This window comes from Tachysurus fulvidraco, chromosome 4 (genome assembly GCF_022655615.1).
Source record: "Tachysurus fulvidraco isolate hzauxx_2018 chromosome 4, HZAU_PFXX_2.0, whole genome shotgun sequence".
Lineage (NCBI taxonomy): Eukaryota > Metazoa > Chordata > Actinopteri > Siluriformes > Bagridae > Tachysurus > Tachysurus fulvidraco.
In genome coordinates this window covers 10,533,972-10,557,461 of record NC_062521.1, presented here as the reverse complement: position 1 = coordinate 10,557,461, position 23,490 = coordinate 10,533,972, and the positions used below count along the sequence as shown (strand labels likewise).

At 39.6% G+C, this 23,490-nt stretch overlaps 3 protein-coding genes across 5 annotated transcripts in view; 2 read left to right on the top strand and 1 right to left on the bottom strand.

Moving 5' to 3' along the window:
* Positions 1-626: 626 nt before the first annotated feature.
* On the top strand, positions 627-9,496 carry prop1 (PROP paired-like homeobox 1). 2 transcript variants are annotated; one of them, XM_047812226.1, is made up of 5 exons: positions 627-711; positions 961-1,101; positions 1,443-5,378; positions 6,217-6,443; positions 7,996-9,496. In XM_047812226.1, exons 3-5 carry the CDS (start codon positions 5,309-5,311, stop codon positions 8,380-8,382), a joined length of 684 nt encoding a protein of 227 aa, XP_047668182.1. In that variant the 5' UTR covers positions 627-711; positions 961-1,101; positions 1,443-5,308; the 3' UTR covers positions 8,383-9,496. The 2 variants fall into 2 exon arrangements, with proteins under 2 accessions (XP_047668182.1, XP_027006127.2); XM_027150326.2 differs by lacking the exon at positions 627-711 and having other exon boundaries at positions 763-1,097.
* Positions 9,440-15,885, bottom strand: mcfd2 (multiple coagulation factor deficiency 2, ER cargo receptor complex subunit). Of its 2 annotated transcripts, none has more exons than XM_047812227.1 (4): positions 15,748-15,885; positions 11,675-11,859; positions 10,454-10,613; positions 9,440-10,099 (listed from the first exon to the last, which is right to left on the bottom strand). In XM_047812227.1, the coding sequence occupies exons 2-4, from the start codon at positions 11,827-11,829 to the stop codon at positions 9,968-9,970; spliced, it is 447 nt and encodes a 148-aa protein (XP_047668183.1). In that variant the 5' UTR covers positions 11,830-11,859; positions 15,748-15,885; the 3' UTR covers positions 9,440-9,967. The 2 variants fall into 2 exon arrangements, with proteins under 2 accessions (XP_047668183.1, XP_027006129.1); XM_027150328.2 differs by lacking the exon at positions 15,748-15,885 and adding an exon at positions 12,163-12,323.
* The window catches only part of ttc7a (tetratricopeptide repeat domain 7A), a 31,232-nt gene continuing 23,538 nt past the window's right edge, over positions 15,797-23,490 (top strand). Inside the window, exons 1-4 of the mRNA XM_027150275.2 lie at positions 15,797-15,941; positions 21,021-21,184; positions 21,564-21,732; positions 23,241-23,371. Of these exons, the coding sequence (XP_027006076.1) occupies positions 15,797-15,941; positions 21,021-21,184; positions 21,564-21,732; positions 23,241-23,371 (609 nt within the window). The remainder of the gene's footprint in view (positions 15,942-21,020; positions 21,185-21,563; positions 21,733-23,240; positions 23,372-23,490) is intronic.

Genomic DNA, 23,490 nt, shown 5'->3' with positions numbered 1-23,490 from the left:
GTGGCTGTGGCATTTGGCTGGTCCCCAGGAGGGAGAAGCATCTAAAACTAAAGAAAAACTAAAAGATCCAGAAGGCTTATTTGTGGGCATGGTAATAATTGTCTGCAATACTTATAACATCAGTGGAAGGCCCTCACAAGAAGAGTAAGACAGTGTAGTGTGGTTTTTTGTGTCTGTGTACAATCATCTGAGTCATGGTTTATATTGCCAAGTCTCTGACTGAGACAATTTTATAGATCCCCAGGTATTAGCTATTAGCAATGCTTATTTCTAATTTGAGTCAGCTTAGCCAAACCTCAGACAAAACCCTCCACAGCATTTCAGTATGATAGGCCATTTCATGCCAATCCAAAGACACCCTGGTTCTCCTCGAGGCTGGACAAGTTACAATTCAACTGTTCTAGATGTAAAATGATGTTTGAGCATTTGTTTAATAAGAATAATAATTGTTACTGTGCAGAGCATTGAGTTCTATTCACTCCTGATAAATGGCACTTTTCTTACATTCCCCAGAAAGGTTCTTCATCTTCTTTTCTTCTTCTTCTTCTTCTTCTTCTTCTTCTTCTTCTTCTTCTTCTTCTTCTTCTTCTTCTTCTTCTTCTTCTTCTTCTTCTTCTTCCTCAGTGCTTGTCTCTGCCTCGCTTTCTTCATTTTGTTTGGTGACAAACGGATCCAGTTTTCGACTGTGAATTTGATTTTTCACTGAGAAAGGTGAGACATCACTGTTTCCTTTCTGCAGCTGACGTGAGCTGTAACCATAACATCTCCACCTAGTGGTAAAGTTTATGGATTTTGTAAGCTGAATGTATGTAGGTATACGAAAAAAAAAGATAATTTCTAGTTAACATGTCATTTTACAATAATGAAGTAAAAGCACATATGTTTCGTTGTTTGTTTTGTCTTTTATTTTGATGGACTGTATATCAGGAATTTTGACCATTATCCTCTGTGGTCCACTAGTAGCTGATGGGCTGCGTGATAAAGATGGACAATTCTGGACGGGAGATTTCTTCACTCAGAAGGACTGATTCAGGACAATCTTGTCTTATAAATGAATCTAGAGAACTGATGACAACTGATTTTTACTCTAGCATACAGTAAGTAAGTAAACCTTGTCTATGTTACTTCCAGTGTTGCATTCATGTCTATGTTCTTTAGTCCAGTCTATTAGGTTTTTATTTAAATCTTTAAACCTTTATACTGTATGTTTCATTTCTACTTGGGACATAATTGTAATTATTGTATTTTCTTTTGCTGACTGAGGTTAGGTGCAGACACAGCAATCATCAGCTGCATTAATAATTATGTCAGAGAAAGGTCCTCACAATGACAGTAAGACAGACTCTCTGGACTGTGTGTGTGTGTGTGTGTGTGTGTGTGTGTGTGTGTGTGTGTGTGTGTGTGTGTGTGTGTGTGTGTGTGTGTGTGTGTGTTGTTGGCAGGTGAGCTTGGCAGGGTGGATCTGCAGAGCTGTTGTCTGAATGCTTGTGCGGTCCAGACGGTGGCGGTGTCTTCTTTCCTGCAGGGCCCCTGCACCGCCTGTGTTATGCATTTACACATGTACAGTAACAGCCCAGACATATGCACAATGCTTCACACAATTGCACATTCTCATTCATTCACACTATGCTCACTGACACGTCCTTATTAACTTAACAAGGCTCATATTAGAACTAGTAGAAAGTGGGACGTTTCCCATCCATAGCTGTGGGTGGGTAATGTTGTTTGAATCATAAATACCAAGGATGAGAACGTAACTTTCCACAAAAACCTGTACAGAGAGAAGGTTCTTTTGAAAAAAATTATTTTTCTTTGTACTTGGTCTCAGGTTTGCACACACAGGTCACCAGTGCAGTGTGGGGCAGGGGGGGAGTTGGATTACATTCCTTCCATCAGGGCTGTGAAGCTGCCAGGCAGGTCACTCCCAGCTCAATTCTCAACTCCAAACTCTGTCTCTCTCTCTCTCTCTCTCTCTCTCTCTCTCTCTCTCTCTCTCTCTCTCTCTCTCTCTCTCTCTCTCTCTCTCTCTCTCTCTCTCTCTCTCTGCCCCCCCCCCCCCTCTACACTGCATTGTCTTGTATGACTTGTTGGCAATGATGGAAAAGAACACAGAAGTGTAACATGTATTCTTGTTTGTACAACACGTGTGTGTGTTTGTGTGTGTGTGTGTGTGTGTGTGTGTGTGTGTGTGTGCGTGTGTGTGTGTGTGTTTTGAGTGAGTGAATGAGAGAGAAAGAGAAAGAGTATGAATGTGGTTAGGTTTTGGCCCTCACAAGCAGAACCTCCACCCAGTACTGTTTGGGTCTGACTCAGAACTTCTTAGTCTATTGGAAATTCCCAGAATTCCTTGGGCAGCCTGGCCACAGCGTTCTGGGGCTCTCCAGAGGTCAGCCAATCCCCATGATTCCCGTCTCTGGTGAAGAGAATTGCAGCCTTAGATAACACTACCCAGTCTTTCTGGCTCTCTCTTACTCAGACACACGCAAGCAGACGCACATGAACTTATCAGCAATGTGGGAACAATCCTTGCACTGGACACTCAATTTTTTTTTATCACACTGAATAATTTAAAGGTTGTGGGTGAGTTCTAATTCATCTCGAAAACCCTGCTTATATTATAGATATATTTTTATAATTGTCGGAATCTTGTACAATTTCTGACTTTCTGCTTTCTTTCCTTTCCTCATATCTCTTCATCTATACATTATGGAATAATCTGGGATGATTTACATGATAAATATACAGGATCAGGGGGGCACGGTGGCTTAGTGGTTAGCACGTTTGCCTCACACCTCCAGGGTTGGGGGTTCGATTCCCGCCTCCGCATTGTATGTGTGGAGTTTGCATGTTCTCCCTGTGCCTCTGGGGTTTTCTCCGGGTACTCCGGTTTCCTCCCCCGGTCCAAAGACATGCATGATAGGTTGATTGGCATCTCTGGAAAATTGTTCGTAGTGTGTGAGTGAATGAGAGTGTGTGTCTCAAATAGAACACTAATGGTCTTTTACTATAAGTCGATGGCAAATGACATCAAACGCATCGCTTTTGCAGAATATGGTAAATTTTTCAAATGTAGCCCCGCCCCTTTTCCACTACACAAGAAAAGCTGTGACCATTGAGTGCATCAAGTGTCCAACATTCCACATCACCATCCAGGTAATCGAAGTGAACTTCTTTTAAATGGAATTTTTTAATATGAACAAAATGATAATGTGTAACTATGTGAAACTACCTGGTGTAATGAAACTGGAGTACAAATCAGTGCAAGACTATACAACACACACACACACACACACACATGCACAGTATCACTTACATATAACATGGCTATAAGAAAGCGTATATAAAACTAGACCAGCACATGCAGAGTGAAACATTATGAAGCTGAATAAGACAGCAGTGTAGACAAGGCTGATGGAAGGCAGACAGGCCACAGGCCTGGAGGTACTCCTCACATCCCACGCAGATGACACACAAGCTGCGTCACTTAAACCTCGACTGTGAACAGAGCCGCTCCATTGTCCTAGTCACCCACCACTTCTTCTGGTTTAGTCCCTCGCCAACAATTTATTCACGCATCACAAACGTCTACATTTAACAGTCTTGTATTCATCTCACTGATTATTTATGGATCTCATGCGACACTGAGAAAAAGGAGCGTTTTATAGTGCAGCTGAGAAGGACACTGGTGATGTCAGTAGTCTGTTCATCACAGGCAAAGTAGGGATAAATATATTAAATTCAATTTTCAGCCATCAGAATAGAGCTTTGAGGGGAAAAAGCAGACAATTCATAATTGTAAATTCAATCTGCGGCAAAAATGATTCTACAATTAGATAATGAGTATTCCATTTGTGTGGACCATGTTTATCCTGCTATAAGACCGTTGGTTTGTCATTTACATCATTTACACACACACACATGGTGTGTATTGGTGAATTCTGGATAGGATGTGGCTAGTTCAGCGATTCCCAAACCTTTATGACCTTATTATGACATTATGAATTGGCCTTAAATAGGCATTATGAGGAGGCAGTACAGTGGCCTTGTGATTATCACATTTGCCCTAAACATTCAGGGTTGGGGGTTTAATTACAACCTCTTCTGTGTGTATGGAGCTCTCCTTGTTCTCGGGGGGTCGTAGGCTGATTGGCATCTCAAAATGATCATTGATGTGTGTGATTGTGCTCTGTGATCCTGTCTAGGATGTACTATACTGCCTTGTACCGTTAGACAAGCAGTGCAGAGAACACATGGACCAACATTATAAAGCTCTGACCACTCTTCAGCAAATGTAAGACACAAACATCATCACTGAGATAAGTTCTTTTTTTTTTTTTTGAAGAAACCGTGTCCATATTTAAAAGACTGGTTCAGAACTTGAAAGAATGTCCTTAATTCATTGAGTACAGTTAATCTCTCTGTTAATTTCTCTTTAAAAACAATGTAAGGATGGACACAGGCACAACATGGGTATAAAATGAGAGAATGAGGACGCGCTCTTTCCTGCATTTGAGCCATCAAACCAAGGACTTGGACTTTTCTGGAATTTTCTGCATAGCAGCCAAATCCTTAAGCACATTTTTTGCACAATACATATTGCATCCTGTATATACATAAAACTATTGTGCTGAATAAGTGAGTGACAAATGGTACGTGTGCGTGTTTTTTTTTTCTTGAGACAGAGTCACATGCTCAGGAACTAGTGGAGTCAGATGGATGGAGGGAGCAATTTGTCCATTTTTATTGTTGAGCTATGACGGGGTAAGGAGAGTGAAAAAGGCCAAACTTGCCTATGCAGACATCTTTAAATGTGCCATGTCTGAATGAGACGCCAGACTCCATCAAATTTCAAGTTGCACATTAATTCTGCCTTCATAGTTAGAACGATGTTAGTACTAATGTTCGTTTGTAGGATGAGTTCAACAGACGAGCAGATGAGTTTCAGTCCCTTTTCTGATAGAAGGTTACAGTTATAGATCCCTTTGGGTTACTGTTATTTCCAAAGTCTTAATTCTGGCAGGAACGTTAGTAGATAGTCTTTGTTGTTGTTGTACTTCAGCAAAACAATCTAAGTAATCATTTTATATATTCTATTTAATATTATACTTTTACAAAAATCAATGATTGCAGAGCTTTCTTAAAAATCTGAAGAAAAATCCAGTATTTTGCGTTTAAAATGAGTTGGTCCAGGAGAGCAGGTAATGAGGGGTGTGATTGCTGAATGATGTCACTGAGGGTGGTCATGGAAAAGCTCAGGTAAGCCCACCGTTTCTGTCCTCGATCCTGAAACCCTCAGAGAAGACCAGCCATGGAACCTGCCAAGCCTCATCCACAGTTCTCTGACATGTACTCTGAAGTCATCGTCAGCTCGAGCGCAGGTAAGAATTATTTATTATGTCGTTTCAATGCGGCTTGCGTACTTCAGAACTTTTTCCTAAGGCTTAAACTCGAACTTGATGTACTCCGACTGACTCACTTCGGTTTCTCTCACTATGTATAAATATATATCCATGATACCACTGTACACTGACTGATAAATAAATATCAGAGATGATTTCTCTTTATTCGAGCAATCTTACTGCTTTTGATATATACACACAAGCTATATTTACAGGAATACATGACACAATGTGTTTATCGATTGTGTATCCACTTTAATATTATTCTTTATAATAATACTTAGCTTGCCTAAGATTGCCTTTACAGTATATCTATTGTTTATATTCATTAAGACTCCGCAGTCAAAAAGATAATTAATCTTAAATTAGATTAAGACTAGTCCTGCCTGTCCTTCTACCTCCCATACTGACACTGTGAGAAGAAACCATCGCATCCAAGTCTGTAGATTTGACAAATTAGTCACTTTTTTTTAGCTTTTGTTCACTTAATCTTGTCTCAATCCTTCAGCCTCTGGTATCTCTCTCTCTCACGATATTGAGTTTAAGCAGCAAAGCCTACAGCCTATTGGGTTCCTGGCCTTTTGTTAGGAAAAGTTAATGCCTTAAACCCTTTCCCCTTCGGACAACTGCCATTTGTGAGATGTGTTTCTGCACACCAAAATTCCTCCAAAGTGTATATGGAACGTTGATCAATCTTTTTCCGTCTTGTAACCAAATATAAATGTGTACACAGATATTTATTTTTTCTTTCAGTAACATCTCTGACACAAAGGTCCATTTTTTTCCAACTTTTTCCTGTTCGCTTTGTTGATTGCAGATGTTCAGGGTCCTCCAAAGAAGGAGTCTTCGGGGCCCGAGAGCAGTGCGGATGTGGCGGGTCAAGTTAGACTCCACCCGTCTCCATCTCGCAGAAGACATCGAACCACATTCAGCCACGAACAGCTGGAGCAGCTGGAGTTAGCCTTCAGACACAACCATTACCCTGACATCTACTGCCGTGAGGAGCTGGCTCAACAAACTAAACTCAATGAGGCTCGCATCCAGGTTAGAGGAGTTCACGTTTAACCAAATTCAATTCGAGGTTTTCTCCTCATATTGTTACAAGGGGTTAAAAGTGGTATACAAATCAACTTTAATTGAATTTCACCAACAATGTACGAGACACCTTCAGAATAATACCATAAAATATTATATTCTGATTCTGACCGTACATCCTTAGTTGTGGCTTGTGATGAGTAGATGTAGGCTGAAGGTGTTGTTTGAAGGTCAGCTTAGTGCACATGAGAGATTTCTGCTTGATTTTCCTCATATGTCTCTCATAATCTTTTGATTCAGGACATCACTGGTCATGGCTTCTCTATACGATTGTACCTCGATGCTAAGCTTGTGGAGCGAGATGGACGAATCTCCCTTGTGTCTGCCATTTTCTTTCCGTTGTTCTACTTCAGTTTGTTTTGTTTATACAACATATTTCGTTTGCTTTAAATATTTGCTCAGATCAGGTACCATACCTGTAACTTCTTGTTGGGGTTCGGGTAATAATTATACAGCCTAAATTCTGATAAATGATTTGAAATCGAATGGCACTACCTCTTCTCGAGCCTACTCCGTCGGGTCACAAGCAGAAGACCGTTCTTGTGGTTACATTTTATGTTGTAGAACTTCCATGAAAGAAATAATTTCCTTTCATTTCCTCATTGCATTCTTTTAGAAACTAAATTCAACTTATCACATTACCAGGAAGGGGGGCACGGTGGCCTAGTTGTTAGCACTTTTGCCTCACACCTCCAGGGTCAGGGTTCGATTCCCGCCTCCGTCTTGTGTGTGTGGAGTTTGCATGTTCTCCCCGTGCCTCGGGGGTTTCCTCCCCAGTCCAAAGACATGCTTGGTAGGTTGATTGGCATCTCTGGAAAAGTTGTCCGTAGTGTGTGTGTGTGAGTGAATGAGAGTGTGTGTGCCCTGTGATGGGTTGGCACTCCGTCCAGGGTGTATCCTGCCTTGATGCCCAATGACGCCTGAGATAGGCACAGGCTCCCCGTGACCCGAGGTAGTTCGAATAAGCGTTAGAAAATGAATGAATGAATGAACATTACCAGGAAGAGTTTAGAAATCCCCTGTCCTGAAAACTTTACCATGTTTGGTACAAAAACTGGTACCTAGTGAATCCTTCCAAAACGGTAAAGCAACGTCTCCTAATAGAATGCTACAAAATCAGGAATGCGACAGCTGTTACTATAGAAACGATAAAAGGATTGAAAGAGTGCATTAACATAAAGCTATGTTTTGGATTGTAGCCACACAGAGCTGTGCTTCCGACCAATCAGAATGAAGAATTCATCGTCATCAGAATTGACAATTACCACAGTTCTCTTGTTGCTATTTTAAATAAAGATCAGACATTTCTGATAGAACATTTAAATGTATTTTAAATTTTAGCAGTTTTTCTAAATTTTGTTGATCACTAAATTAATTTTCCAAATGACTGATTTTGATTTCCCTGCACGATTAACCTATCTTAATTAACATTTCTAAAATCTTCACCTCAGGTTTTGTCCACATCTCTCACCCCTCATTTCTTTACCCCTGACCTCTCCAGGTTTGGTTCCAGAACCGTCGTGCCAAGCAGCGAAAACAGGAGCGAGCCACTCAGAAATCCCTGCACGGAGGTCTGATGCCAGGACGGGGGGTTCTCCCAAACAGTGCACGTGGTGGCATGGCAAGACAATACCAGTGCTCTCACTCTCTACCACACATACCCAAATTTTCCTCAGTGCTGCCCTCTGCTGATTTCTCCCCTCACACACCAGCCGGCACTCAGATGACCTGCCCTTCAGCTCCCACTGCGTCCCAGCCTGCCAGGCAGCATGACGACTGGTACTGCCAGCTGAGGCACATTGGCGCGCCGGCCGCCAGCCTGCCCCACGCCTCAGTCTTTTCCCTGACCTCAGTGCCAGCGCTGGAGCCAGGCGTCCACTGGAACTAAAGTAGGCTGAAAAGGCGAAATCTAAAACCTTTCACTTTCTGATTCTGATTTGTCCTTTTGTTTTTAGATTCCGCGGCCCACTTGTCCCACCATTACGGCAGTTCCCTTTGTTTAAAGACCAAATTGTTTAACAGTAATGCTTGTGTGTGCGTGTGTGTTTTTGTGTGCATGTACATTTCTCTCCTTGTTATAAATGAATGGGGGGGGAAATGAAAAGAATTTTTTTTCCACATATTTTTATTACAGTTCCAAAACAGATGTAGCCTTGAAGTTATTATACTTTTCCAAAACAAAACAAACAAACAAACAAAAAAAAATTAATTCACACTTCATTCATAAACCCACAAGCGTCAAACTGTGAAAATAGAATTGGTCTCGTTTACATTCGAAAGTCTGTTAAAACTAGAGATATGTTTGATTTTATAGAATATCCTTTTACCACCTGAACATGGGTTAGGAAGCAATGCTACATTTCAAATGATTGTATTGAATATATCCACATTAATAACCGCAGATGTGTTTCAACAACAGATGTCATATTTTGATAGAAATAAATTAGCCTCCGCATACTGTCACTGTCGTGTATCTTCCCCGCTCACGGATAACACAAATAAAGCTCAGAATGCAATTAACAACAACAGTAATTACACATGACAAATATAACAGGCTTGGATTACATTTGTGATGGAAATAATAACCCAGTAGCCTAGAAAAAGTCCCTTCATCAGTCTTTACTGAACGAAGACTAAAGTCTGTTTCTCAGTCACAGTTACTGCTGGAATATTGGTGCACAATTACACACATTATAAAGTCAAACAAAACCAACACACTCCAGAGTATAATAGAGTGATGCTCCAGCACCAGGACTGGAAAACATTGGTGTGATCAACAGCATATTAGAACAGACCCAAATTTCTCATTCATTCTTAGCAAAAAAACAAACAAGAACTGATCCTTGATCATCGTTGTTGAGAAATGTGATCAGAAAGCAACACTTTTTCAGGCTGAAAACACAAAAGAACACATGTAGTGCAATTTGGCAGATATTTCTTGTCAGTTTATGATACTAAAGTAAAAAAAAAAAAAACAGGAAATGCTAGATTCACTCATCAAGGAAAGGAAGTAATTTTACTCCATTTAATCTCCATTCATTACTTTGCATTAGAATGTTGCTTCAAAACACACTGCAGCAATAATAAAAGAAGGACAAGTCTTTGCTTGTATTTGGCAGCTTCTTTCTGATACAGGTTTCAGGCTAAAGTGTGTTCAGTAGATTCCAGCTGTTCAGATCCGATCCTTGTTATAACCTTGAATTTGAAGTGCTTAAAGTGTTCAAGAAAATGTGCTGAAACAGCAAAAAGACTGAAGTTTGTGCTTATATGAGCAGCCATTCTGTCTAAGAAACACTGTAACTTTGCTGAGGTTGGGTATACACACCCAGATCACTGATACCGTTCAGGTAGAGGTAATCAGAGCTCACAGTAAGGCAGCACACACTCCTCTATGTTTCTCCATACCCACCACCACACACACACTCTCAATCTCTTTCACACACACACATAGTAACACCTTCACGCCTCCCTCGTTACTGGAGAGACTTCGCAAACTCGGCGTAATCGATGTAGCCATCGTTGTTTTTGTCATCATCCCGAAGGACTTGATCGATAATATTGATGAGGTCCTGCTCGTTCATCGGTGGGCTGTTCTGACCTTTCTCCTAGAAACCAGGAAGATATGACAGCAGGCATGAAGCATGAATTATATTTAAAAGTGGTGAGTATTTGCCAGTCAATATATATAACTCACTAAACAACAGAATTAGACAACAAGCTCTTATTGCTTACTGTTCTTTTTTAATTCTCCCCATGAATTTCCATGTTTTAAAAAAATACACCACACATCTGAAGAAATGACCAAATGTATGAAGTGTAATTTGTCTATCTGCTTCGTGTGCACCTGGCTAAATCTTACCCTCCCAGTTAGGATTATCTAAAAGACGCGATGCAGCCGGCTTTATGCGAGCATTACATAAGCAAACAGCGGTAAGTGCAGGGAGCTTGAAACAACCCACCTCCGTGTGTACATGTGTAATTGCGGTGGCAAGCTCGAGCCCATCCAGCAGGTTGTTACCATCATAGTCATGCATTTTGAAATAGTGAAGCTGCAGCTCTTGAGGAGTCATGTCCGACTCCGGCTTGTCGATCACCCCGTCTAAATGCTCCATGATGTGGCTGAAGGACAGAACAAAGGACATGCATTAATGAAATAAATAGGTGGTTTTCACACTGTGGAATTATTGTTACACCCTTGATGTTCTCAGTGCATAGACAAATATCAGGTCAGCTGAGAAGCTGTTTGTTTTGCAGCAAGGTCATTTTGGAACGGTATCAAAGTTCAGCTTAAATGCAAATATAACAAGGGACACCAAGACCCTACATTTCATGTGTGATCACAACTACCTGATAATTATTCTGTTACAGAAGCTCTTTTACACTCTACGTAGACAAACAGCACATTAAAACCAACTGTGTCTCATATCAGTATATAAATAGGTCTTGATTTATTCCCACTAAACACTGGGAATGAGGCAGGAATACACCTTAAATGGGAAACCAGTACGCACACATTCACACATGCATTTACACGTTCAGGCAATTTAGTGTAGCTAGTCCACTAACATGTATATATTTAGGAGCTTTTTAGGGAATCTCAGAACCCAGTGGAAACACACACAGACATGTAGAAAACATACAAAGCTCAAGCATAGGTTTGAACCAGCAGCCATGGAGCTGTGAGGCGTCAACTCTACCCACCATGCCACCTATTATTAGTTCAGTTAATCATAGATCAGACCTCTGTATTCACTCCTAAAACTGATGTTAATTTCAATGGGGCCATACTGTTTAGCCTGTACACAGTTTTTATCCCCCCAAGCAATTTTGTAGTCTTCCATACTGAACATATACAAGTAGCATGGTGTTATGCTTTGCCATGTGTTTCGGCCCCGATAACACATTTAATGTGAAGTCCTCACGCATAAAAGCTTTGAGGTAAAATTCAGGGATGTGGTAGCCTAGTGTTTAAGTTGTTGGACTACTGATCAGAAGGTCTTGAACTGTCAGTAGTCTTGAGTTCTTCAGTAGGTCTTGAGTTCGAATCCCAGGTCCACCAAGCTGCCACTGCTGGGCCACTGAACAAGTGACTTTTTCCCTCAATTGCTCAGTTGTATAAATTGCAAGTCACTTTGGAAAAGGGTGTCTGCTAAATGACAGAAATGTAAATGTAAACTCACTCTTTGTCCTGCACCATGTTCCTGTCTAGGCGGGTGATGGGAGGTGGTGGGTTTCCTGGCACTTGACCATGATGGTCTCCATGTGAGTGAACACAAAGCACACAGCAGGATAGCAGCAGCAGGCAGCACCAAAGCTGCCCCTTTGTGTAACCCATGATGATGATGATGATGATGATGATGATGTCCTGTTAAAAGAAAAATGACCATTATTATGCCAACATGTCCAACCTCACAAGGCCATTTTAATGATATTGAAATAATGTTATGTTTGTAACAGGTTATAAGATTTAACAATTAACAAACACAACCTTATGAACAAAACATCACTGAAGAGCAAATCTGTGTACATTGAAATCCAGATGTTTACAGATGTTTACAGACTTTTCGCTTAAAGTGAGTTGTTTTTTTGTAAACATTAGCTCAGATTACTGCATTATCGGAAATGTTGCGTTATATTTTTAATAAGAGCGCGATTCCGATTCCCTCACCTGTTCCTGAAGTCCGAGTGAATTCGTAAACACTTGCAGATTCTTATCCCAAAGTAATCAGGTGACAACTCACAACACTGCTAACCAAACATTTATAGTCCGCTTCGCTTGCCGTAGTTCCCTTTCACCTTCTGGACACGACAGCTAATTCTGATTGGATGCTAATACCGCGTCATTCGGTGTAAGGAGGACAATCTCCGGTGCGTTTTTTCCCCCACTCGTTTTCCGCTTTCTTTTTCTATTGGTGCAAAGATATTACGTATGATAAGTTGATTGGTCTATTAATTCCGCGAAGTAATATCGACCAATTACAGCCCAGAAAACGAGTGCGTCGCAATGGATATGAGTTGGGGGATGAGGAATCACAATGACTGTTGAATAGTTTTGGGAATCGTTTGTGAATCGATTCCACACACGAATTTGTCCGACTCTAGGAAACACCAATAAATAAACAAATAAACAAATAAATAAAAAAATAACTGCATTAAAAAAGTTTAGTTTATATGGGAGCCATGTAAGTCAGCGGAAGCATCATTATGTAAAATCGACTACAAACTTTTTGGAGTCGACTCAGGATTCACTTACCTGAAATCTACGAGTCGACTCCTAGACTTGCGTCGTTCAGTTTATAATGTTGTATGCAATATAGCTGTATACTAGTATATAAGCTTGTACTTTAGCATGCCATACCAACTGTAGCTAGCCTAACAGTACCCTGTAGTACCCTGTAGTACATAATGTTTCATAGATTATCATTTTGGCAGATTCAGGGTTTGACACAATTTTGACAAGCTCAAGGAAAACAATGGTCCCAGTTGTCCACAAGATGGCGCTAATGTCAATCGTTAATCACAGTGCAGTCAGACAGACCATTTTTAGAGGCAGACTTTTGTAGATGAGAGAGAAGCACAAACAACAAAACAATATCCAATATCTGTTCATGTTATGTTCACTGTAATCTTACTTAATTTAATCACCCTAAGCTCTGTAAGTAAAATTAGAAAGCTTTGCTAGAAAAACACATAAGAGGAGTCTGACATTTCTTTCAGAAAATGTAAATAAGTTGTTATTTAATAGTCAGTGTGACGTGTGTAGATCATAGTTCATCAAGGCTGTTAATATACAATTAATGGACACTTTTATTAGGTACAACTAAATTACACCAACTTATAACCTACAAGTAGGGCCACATTCAGTGTCTGTTACCTACAAAGTTTACAAATATCACTGCAAAAGTATGTCAAAAGCATATTGTGTGTTGAAAGTACCCATGACAGCGAGAAGCTCCTAAACACTTTATATGCTGTATGAATGTTTAAAAATTGTTTGCTGGCAAACCATGAAATAATGTGTGTTTCTCAAAAATGTAGATGTTAGGGGACGCATCATTTCAACTCCACTACCTTGTTGGAATGAAAACAATAAAATCATCCAACAGAGCGTGACTCCACTGACACCAGTAGTCCATTTCATTTGGCATATAATACAAAATTGTGTAAAATTTGCAAGAAAGACAAATGTCCTGCATTCTTCATAAGTGTTTTATCAAAATAGGAGAAAAGAAAGCAATGTTTTGATTGTTGATTTCTAAATAATATTTCCATGATAGTGAGATCACATTTCTTTCCATCCTTATGTACCTAATAAAGTGCAGTGTAGAGGAAAGTAAAGTAAGCTGTCTTATTAGAAAGTTGTCATACTAACCCAATAACTTAAATATGTCAGTTAAACTATAACTTAAATCAGAGCTGAGCAAAATAGTGTTTGATGTAATATAACTTTGTTAGGTATGGATGCTCAAAATTGTATTTTTACTTTGGGTATGCAAGACAAAATTAAGTGTCTTTTGATAGATTAGTTACAGTCCTAGCTTTAAGATATAGTCACTTTGGGACATGTATCTTACATAATAATATGCCCTGGTACATTTACATTTACAGAATTTGGCAGACGCCCTTATCTAGAGCGATGTACAAAAGTACTTAAGTCTCTATCATTGGATACATTAACTCTGGTTCACTAGATTACATAGTTAAGATGCCATAATTCTAAAACACTGTTCAAAGTTTTTTTTTTTTAAACATACATACACAGAACAAACAGGGAAGGAAGTGCTAGTTGAAGTGTTTCATGAATAAAACAGTATGTAAGGTCTGATTGCAATAGATTATTGTGTTCAGACAGTCCAGAAATGATGGACCCATGACCTCATATTTACATTCACAGCATTTAGCAGACATCCTTATCCAGAACAACTTACATTTTATCTCCTTTTTTATACAACCGAGGGTTAAGGGCCTTGCTCAAGGGCCCAACAGTGGTAGCTTGGTGGACTTGGGATTCAATCTCACAACCTTCCAATTGGTAGTTCAACACCTTATCCATTAGGCTCCCACATTTACAGTTGGTACAGTATATATCCTGACATAGAACTTGCTCAAGGTCATTATTGCCACTCTCCTTGACCCTGTCCGACACCTGTGACCTTGACCCTGTCCGACACCTGTGACCTTGACCCTGTCCGACACCTGTGACTTTGACCCTGTCCGACACCTGTGACCTTGATCCTGTCCGACACCTGTGACCTTGATCCTGTCCGACACCTGTGACTTTGACCCTGTCCGACACCTGTGACCTTGATCCTGTCCGACACCGGTGACTTTGACCCTGAAGACACCTGTTTGCGCATGCATTAAAAAAACCCTCACTATTTACAATGAGCTTTGTTCTCGAGTTATAAAATCGTTACAAAATAGTGTTACAATATACACACTCATGCGACAAATTGTCCACAACTTCTATTTAACTGTTTCATTCATTTTCTACCGCTTATCCGAACTTCTCGGGTCACGGGGAGCCTGTGCCTATCTCAGGTGTCATCGGGCATAAAGGCAGGATACACCCTGGACGGAGTGCCAACCTATCGTAGGGCACACACATTCACTCACACACTCACACACTCACACACTACGGACAAATTTCCAGAGATGCCAATCAACCTAGAGTTAGAACCCTCGGGAATCGAACCCCCAACCCTGGAGGTGTGAGGCAAACGTGCTAGCCTAAATGAAACATTTAGTAGCATAATTACATAAGAAACTTACAGTTATTACGACATTTACACTGTAATGTATCACGTGTGAGTAAGAATAAAAAAGTATGACAACAACATGCCCCAATCTGCCTTAATTTGTCCCAGTGTAATTGCTAATATTTATACTGTTGGGGATGTTAAATCATTATAATTAGTAAGAGTGAGAAGAGAATAACTTTATTGCTTCTTTACCTTATAATTAAAACTATTATGATTAACAGTTATATATTATTATTATTATTATTATTATTATTATTATTATTATTATTATTATTATTATAAACTGTATATACAATTCAAATGGATTTATTTTAATAAGAAATAGCCAATAACTACTACGACTAGAGATACTACAGATATCTTTTATCCCAAAGCTAGATATAACCTTGTATTGGACTTTCCTGTCGCAGTGCGCATGCCCAGTAGTCGCTCGCCGCACTCGGGACAGTGTACAGTGCGCTCCTGTGTCAGTGCGCATGTCCGCTGCTCACCGCGTCTGCCGTGTGTCAGTGTGCAGTCAGTCCACGCGTGTCGGTAGGGATGTCCCACGGTGGGATGTCTGCAAGACTTTCTCTGTCTCTGTACCGTATAGAAGCGGAGATCGAGCGCTGCCGAGCCGAGTGTCAGTGGGATAGGATCCAGGGTCTGGTGGAACAACTCGCGGCTGCTCGCTTCCATGAGGACGGTAAGTGATGGACAGAAAGATGAAGATGACACTGTGTGTGTGTGTGTGTGTGTGTGTGTGTGTGTGTGTGTGTGTGTGTGTGTGTGTGTGTGTGTGTGTGTGTGTGTGTGTGTGTGTGTGTGTGTGAGAGAGAGAGAGAGAGCGTTTGTTTTTATTACATTCTTCCGTATGAACTTTGTTCTGTATTGTTGGGAAACTTGTGGCAGGCGCAGTTGCTTCAGCTTTCCGTTTGTGTGACACAAGTAACAGTCAAAAGTGTCTTGTGTGTTTATAACTTTGTTTAAGAAAGTGCAAGTGATGCAAAAATACTTCTGTTTTACTTGTGTAAAAACAGTGAAAAGCATTTTATGCACACACACACACACACACACACACACACACACACACACACACACACACACACACACACACACATTACTGTATGAATATTAACTGTAGCTAAACAATACTGTGTCTATTCCAAAGCTTAATTTGTTAGACATGATGCACTTGAGAGGTGATCTAGCAACTGTACACAAAAGGGAAAAACATATAGACACAACAGTGCTCTAAGTGCTTAACTTGATGCTTCACAGTAGTGATAAATGCTGTCAAAGACTTAGAGCTAAAAAAAATCAGGGTACAAGGAAGGATTGCATCCTTTTCAGTGATGCCGTGGGAGGACTGGAGGAGTGAACTGCTCATTCCAGAGTGTTATGCTTCATACTGTAATATGTGCTCACACTCACTATTGCTCAGAACACTAGGCTCTAGCAAAAGTATATTATCTCTTTTATACAACATAATATAAATTTAACAAGATTAATATAATTTTCAATAGACTAAATTTTCAAAAGACTTTCTTAGGTTGCCCAATTATTCAAATGACTTTACAAGGAAATTGATGTAAATTGCTGTCTGCTTCTAAGTTTGTGGCAGACTGGACGTCCTTTACAAGTCCAAAAAACACACAAATAGCACAGGGTTGAATTTTGTCAAATTTTGTTTGCTTTTTTTTTTTTTTGCTTCATTACTTTGTTTACTAAAGAAAAACAGTCAGTGATGAATGATGTGATTGGTGACCCAAGTAAGCTCCGATTACTAGTTACAATTGGTCGTGACAGAAAGTGTTACAGAACTGCAAATGCAGAACTGACAATTTCAAATCTATTTTTGAATCAGTGTGGGAACATTTGATTCTCCACAAAGGTATAAAGTATTTGCATTTCTATCTTGGTGAGGTAGAGCCATTAACTTGGGTGTAACTAGATAAGTATGCCATTGCTTTTACGTTAGTTTAAAGGTTGTTGTAGGTTATATTTTCTGAAGTTTGTGTATTTTCTTTTTCTTTAAAATGTATTTTCCTCAGGGACGAACTAACATGTCATTACAATGGCAAATTTCATCTCATCTGTTTCTGGTGCTCTGAGGACATACAGTTTCTAAATTCTGCTTAATGCATGCACAACAAACATGCACATGACCATTCACCTTGCTAAAGTAAACAAAGCTAACATTAGCCTCAGCAGTGTGATACCTGTTATTATTCCAAACAAAATAGTGTAGAACAATAGCTACAACATACAAACAATGCTGTCATACATACTGCTCTGGTGTATAATATAACTGGCTTTAAGCATTGGCACATATTTCATTCCTGCCAACTTCAGTCCAACACAAATAAAATACATAACACTGTATACTACTGTTAACGGAGCAGTATGGAATTTAAGAGATTTCTGCCACCTGCAAGGAGAATTGCAATGCCAATGAGAAATCTGTCAAGCCTTTGTCCCCATGCAACTTTACTATCTTCCAGCTGGGGTCTGGTCTAATTTCATGTTTGGAAAAATGTACAAAGGAACCTTAAATGAAGACTGTAGAGGAATCAACTTCCTGCCATTTAGAAAATAGCATTGAAATTTGATAAAACTACATATGCTTAAAATGATAAACTACACTTTTTTTTTGAGATGTACACTGATCAGCCATAACATCAAAACCACCTACCAACAATTGTGTGGGTCCCCTTTGTGTTCCTAAAACTGCTCTAATGCATAAAGACTCAATAAGACCTCTGAAGGTGTGCTGTGGTGTTTCATGCTTTAAAATGTGAGGTGTGTTTCCATGGATTGGACTTGTTCATCCAACACATACCACATATGCTTGATTGGATTGAGATCCAGGGAACTTGGAAGTCAAGTAAACACCTTGAATAGTTTGTCTTGTTCCTCTAAACCATTCCTTAACAATTACTGCAGTGTGTCATGGCAGATTATCTGGCAGAATGAGGCCACTGATGTCCCTGAACATGAACAAAACTGAGTGACCACTTTCTGCTGATCAATGATTGATTTTTTTTTGTGGAGATTGTCAAGAGCACCAAATTCCTTGGTGTTCATATGGTGGAGAACTTCACCTGGTCACTCAACACCAGCTCCATCACCAAGAAAGCCCAGCAGCATCTGTACGTCCTATTTATTCTGAGGAAAGCACGTCTCCCTCTCACCATTCTGACCACATATTACAGAGGGACCTTCAAGGGCATCTGAGCAGCTGCATTACTGTCTGGTTTGGGAATTGCATTGTCAAGGATCACAAGACCCTGTAGCAGATAGTGAGGAGAGCTGGGAAGACCCCACACACTCCTCAGAAACACACACACACACACACACACACACACACAAACACTCTTCACCATCTGAAAAAAAAGGTACCTGTAAAGCATTCGGGCCCTCACAACCCATCAGAACTGAACTGTACCGAACACATACGTGCACACACACACACACACACACACACACACACACACACACACACACACACACACACACACACACACACACACACACATTTACACTATTTACACTCAACTAGCAAACTCAAAAACACACCCAAACACTCATTCATTATACATCCATATCTACAGCACCACCCATATTAATCTGTTCTCATACTGTCTTGCACACTCACTCAGCTGCTGTTTTTGCACACCACATTTCAGGCACACTTCATCTGACTGCTGCTTTTACAAAAGTGTATGTATGTTTACAAGAAACCTCTTTTTTCAGAATCTTATATTTCTGCACAATGTACTGTAAAATATACAGAATGCACACTGGTTGGTGCTACTTGATATATATTGTTTTGTATTGTCTATTTGCACTGTCTTTTGTCTCGCACTGTTTGCGCAAGGTTGCACACGGTGCACTTTATGTGGCTAGGAAAACAAACTTTCAAGTCCTTAGCTCTCTCTGTGTAGTTTTATGTAGCACCAGGGTCCTGGAGAAACATCGTCTCATTTATAGCTATATATGGTTGAAATGACAATAAAAGCTTCTTAACATGATTTGACACTGCTTTTGCCAACTTGCCTTCTTTACATGGTGCATCCTTGTGCCATCTCTTTCACAGGTAAATGATGCACACACATCCTAACCTTCCCACAATGGTCAGACATGCTCACATGTGCATTGTAGGTGCTTTCAGCTGTAAACAAGAGCCATCCTGGGCCTCACACCTTTCTGTCATAGCCAGCATTAACCTTTTCAGCAGTTTGTGCTACATTAGCGCTTCTGTGAGATTGGACCAGACAGACTAGTCCTCACTCACCGTATACATCAGTGAGCCTTGCATGCCCATGACCCTCTTTCTGATTTACTGTTGTTTTTATTGGGTCACTGTTGGTAGGTACTAACCAATGCAGAGCGAAAAAACACTACACAGGACCTGATGAATTGGAGATACTGTGACCTAGTTGTCTATCACAATTTGTCATTCAGATCCTTACTCTTGCCCATTTTCCATGCTCTCAAAGCATCAGCTTTAAGAACAGACTCATTTCCTGTTCACTTGATGTCTAATATATTCTATATGCCTCTATAATGAGATAATGAATGTTATTCACTTCATCTGTCAGTGGTTTTAATGTTATGGCTGATCGTTGTATATGTGGGTCAGTGACCATTGCTACATGATCTGACCACTGATACATAATTTTCAGAAGCTGATTAATGTATTTGAGAGGGTCAGTAATTTCAGCAGTTGGACATTTGTTAATTAAATCGATGCAAGTCAGCCAATGCTGGAAATGTAATATAAATGTGTTATAACCTTTAAGATCGTTCAGCACTCGACTTCAGACACTACAAGCTGTCTGGTCTTCCGACTGTCTGGCTTTTTTTTGTGCATAATTCTTTTTGTTCTGCTTCTTAAGTTAATACCTCTGAGTATTTTTTAAATATATTGAAAAAAGTTCAAAGTTATATTAAAATTGATATATAACATCCTCTACTATCTGCATTACCAGACATACCAGACTTTAGTGTAGACGTTTAAGAAGCTGAACCAAACAGGAAACCCACAATATATACAAGATGTCTACACAAGGAAAAAGAACATTTCAAAATGTCCTCTGGTTCAGCTTTGTGTTTGTGCCAAAACAAACATAACTAAAGTAATTAAAGAACGTTACCAGACTCTCAGCTCCAAGATATCTTGGGAAAAAAACAAAGCAGCAGCCATTGCGGTTTCTATCAGAATTGTTTAGGTGGAGCTCAGCAGCACATTGGAGACGTGCGACTACATGTCTCTGGAAGAATAAAGTTATCCATGTGTGCTGATTTAGGATTAAATATCTTAAGCCTGATATATTTTGCTTTTAAAAATATGGCCACAATACGAAACCACTTTCATTCTTTTACTTAAATGTACTTTATTTAAAATTTAATTAAAAATGATATAGAATGCAGCATTAAAATCTGTTTTATTGATTAATATTAATTATTAATTTATACAGTGTTACTGACTTTTTTATGTATCATACACAAATATCCTGATCTGTGTAATTCATTCATTAATTATTTCATTTAACAAATATTTGCTTTTTTTTATAGTATATTTGACATATTTTGTTTTATAGTGTGTGTTCGTTTAATTTGATCGTAGTTAGCTTTGTTGTACTACTGTCTAGTCGACATTCATGCTTTGTAACCCTTTAAAATTTCTTGTTTCATATGTTATTATTCATTTAAGTCTTTTATTGAAAACGGTCATTTTTGTAAATTAAATCTCTCTCTCTCTTCCCCATGGCCTGTGAAGATGACTACGGGTTGCTGCTCCAGACTGAGGCTCTGCTGGAGAATTGCCTGCTAGAGAACGTGGCTCTTCTTCGGAGCTCCACCCCTCTGTCCGAACACACTCAACCCAAATTAGCCCAAGCCAAAGGCCATTTGAACAGCCTACTGAGCAGAGGACGCCTGGAGGTGTGTCACGGTCTCTCATCATTTTTACATGCAGTACACGCTTGCGAACTTGTGTGCTTGTAGTCTGTCATTTCATGTAATCAGTGTGAACTTAACAGTTGGGCTATAAATTAGTCATTATCCATAACATCTACTGTTATTATAACTATCTATGATTGTTTATTACACAGGGTTGTGGACATGAACTTATTACGAACATTTAGCTGTTGACACAATACTTTGGAATATATAATAAAGAAAGGAAATTCACTGAATTAAAAATAGATTTTTTTATCATCTTCATAACAATTAGCTTTAGTTCAACAGTCTCTAAAGTTTCTAAGTATGTGTCACTGTTAAAAGTTTTAAAAAGACTCTCGTCTGTACTGTATGTTTCCAGCCACGCTACCTGAATGAAGCTTTAGTCCTACTTGCCAAAGTGCATTACGCACAGGGTCACTATCGAGATGCCCAGGGCATGTGTGCACGTGCTGGCATTGAGGAGTTCACTCGGGATGAGCAGCCCCTTTACCATCTGCGCCTGCTGGCTGAGGCTTTTGTCATCAAAGGTACAAGCTGTTTAGAAACGATGCTTGGATTTGTGAAAAAGGGCTCTATTTTGCTAACTCTATTTTGAATGGAGAAGATTTAACAGTAATGTCTTAAGAGTTTATTACATGGCAGAAACAGTAACATGTACTTACACCCAGACTAAATAAAATGTTTTGCTTATTTTTTGTTGTTGTTGTTGTTGTTACACCCTTCATCACAGCCCTCATCTACGGACTGTAATTAAAGAAAGTCAAGCCCAAGTTGATGAGGTGATTAAAGAAAATAAATGAGTTGCATTGAGTCGTCACTTGGCAGAAAGACTGTTGTATTCCATCATCCAGTAAATCAGTTTTGTCAAATGGCAAACTTCCTAATCTGTAACGTTCTTCCAAACACAGTCAAGGTTTTAGCTGGTGGGGAAGCAGGTACATTTCCATTTATGGAACCTGAAATCATTTAGGCTGTTGATATGCAGTGAGGAAGTGATTTTATGAGGCTCTGAAGCCACACATTAGCAACTGCCTCAGGTATGCTCACACTTGGAGCCAGGGCATTTGAAATGAAAATATCCTGTGGTTATTCACTTCCCATCGTGCGTGTGAGTTTCTACAAAATGAAACGAATAACCGTGAACACAAGAAGGAAAGAATGCGTAGAAATCTGCGTCACTGTCTGTAAGAAGGTACCTATATATAGCTGTCCCAGAAAGTTACACTGAATACAGATTGGATTGAACGCTTATCATGAGTCATTGTGTTTAGAAAGATGAATTATCTTATAAGCCACGACTGTACATAGAGTCAGTCAGAAGAAATTTCAGTATTAGATATTTGTGTATAAGACAAACATTTGACACTGCATTACAGTCTTTGAGACCCAGTTTTGTAACCTTTTGATGCCTAACATACAAAGATGCTTCCTAAAGTATTTCAAATAAACTTTTAAATCATATAATACATGTAAAGGTTTCGTTTGTATATATTATTGTATGATGTATTGTATAATATTTCGTATATTATTATATAAAGTAAAGTTCATTTATTATCAAAATAAAAAGCACATACAGCAATGTGAGTGACACCAGAATGATATTTATGATTGAGTAAAGTGACCCTGGATCCAGATCTTTCTGATCCTCTGTTTTATGGTTTTTGGTACCAACTGCAAAGGACAAGCTGAGTGCTCTGTCTTGCTGCGTCTGTGTTGGCAGTTGTTCCTCATTTGATTAAGCCAGATATCTGCTCCCCTCCTCCCTTCCTGCTGCCTTCGAGTTATCCACAGATTTATTTATATATATTGATGACCTTTGCAACCTCCTCTGGTGGAGGCCTGGACTCTCTCAGGGGGCGCAGAGAAATGCGGAACATTGTAGAACATGGAAGCACTAATTATTATCTGCATGATTACAGGACAAAGGAGCTTGTTTTTTTTAATTCTCCCCATACATTCTTCACTCCTGAATATATTATACCATTATCAATGGCAGATGAGATTCCTAAGTGTGTGTGTGTGTCTATGTTTGCAGGTCTGTCTCTGGACCATCAAACAGTGTCTGCTGCCTCGCGTATTCGTCTCTCTGAGAGAGAGGAAGAATGTCTGTCCTGTTACCTTCAGGCCTGCGATACTGCTCTGCACTACCTGCAAGAGTTAGACAAGGTCTTTTTGTTATAACCATTTTTACCACTACACTCGCTTTGCATTCCACCAACCGAATGGAAATTGACTTATCAGACATATTCATTCAGGATAAACAAATTAGTAATCACCTCATGTCT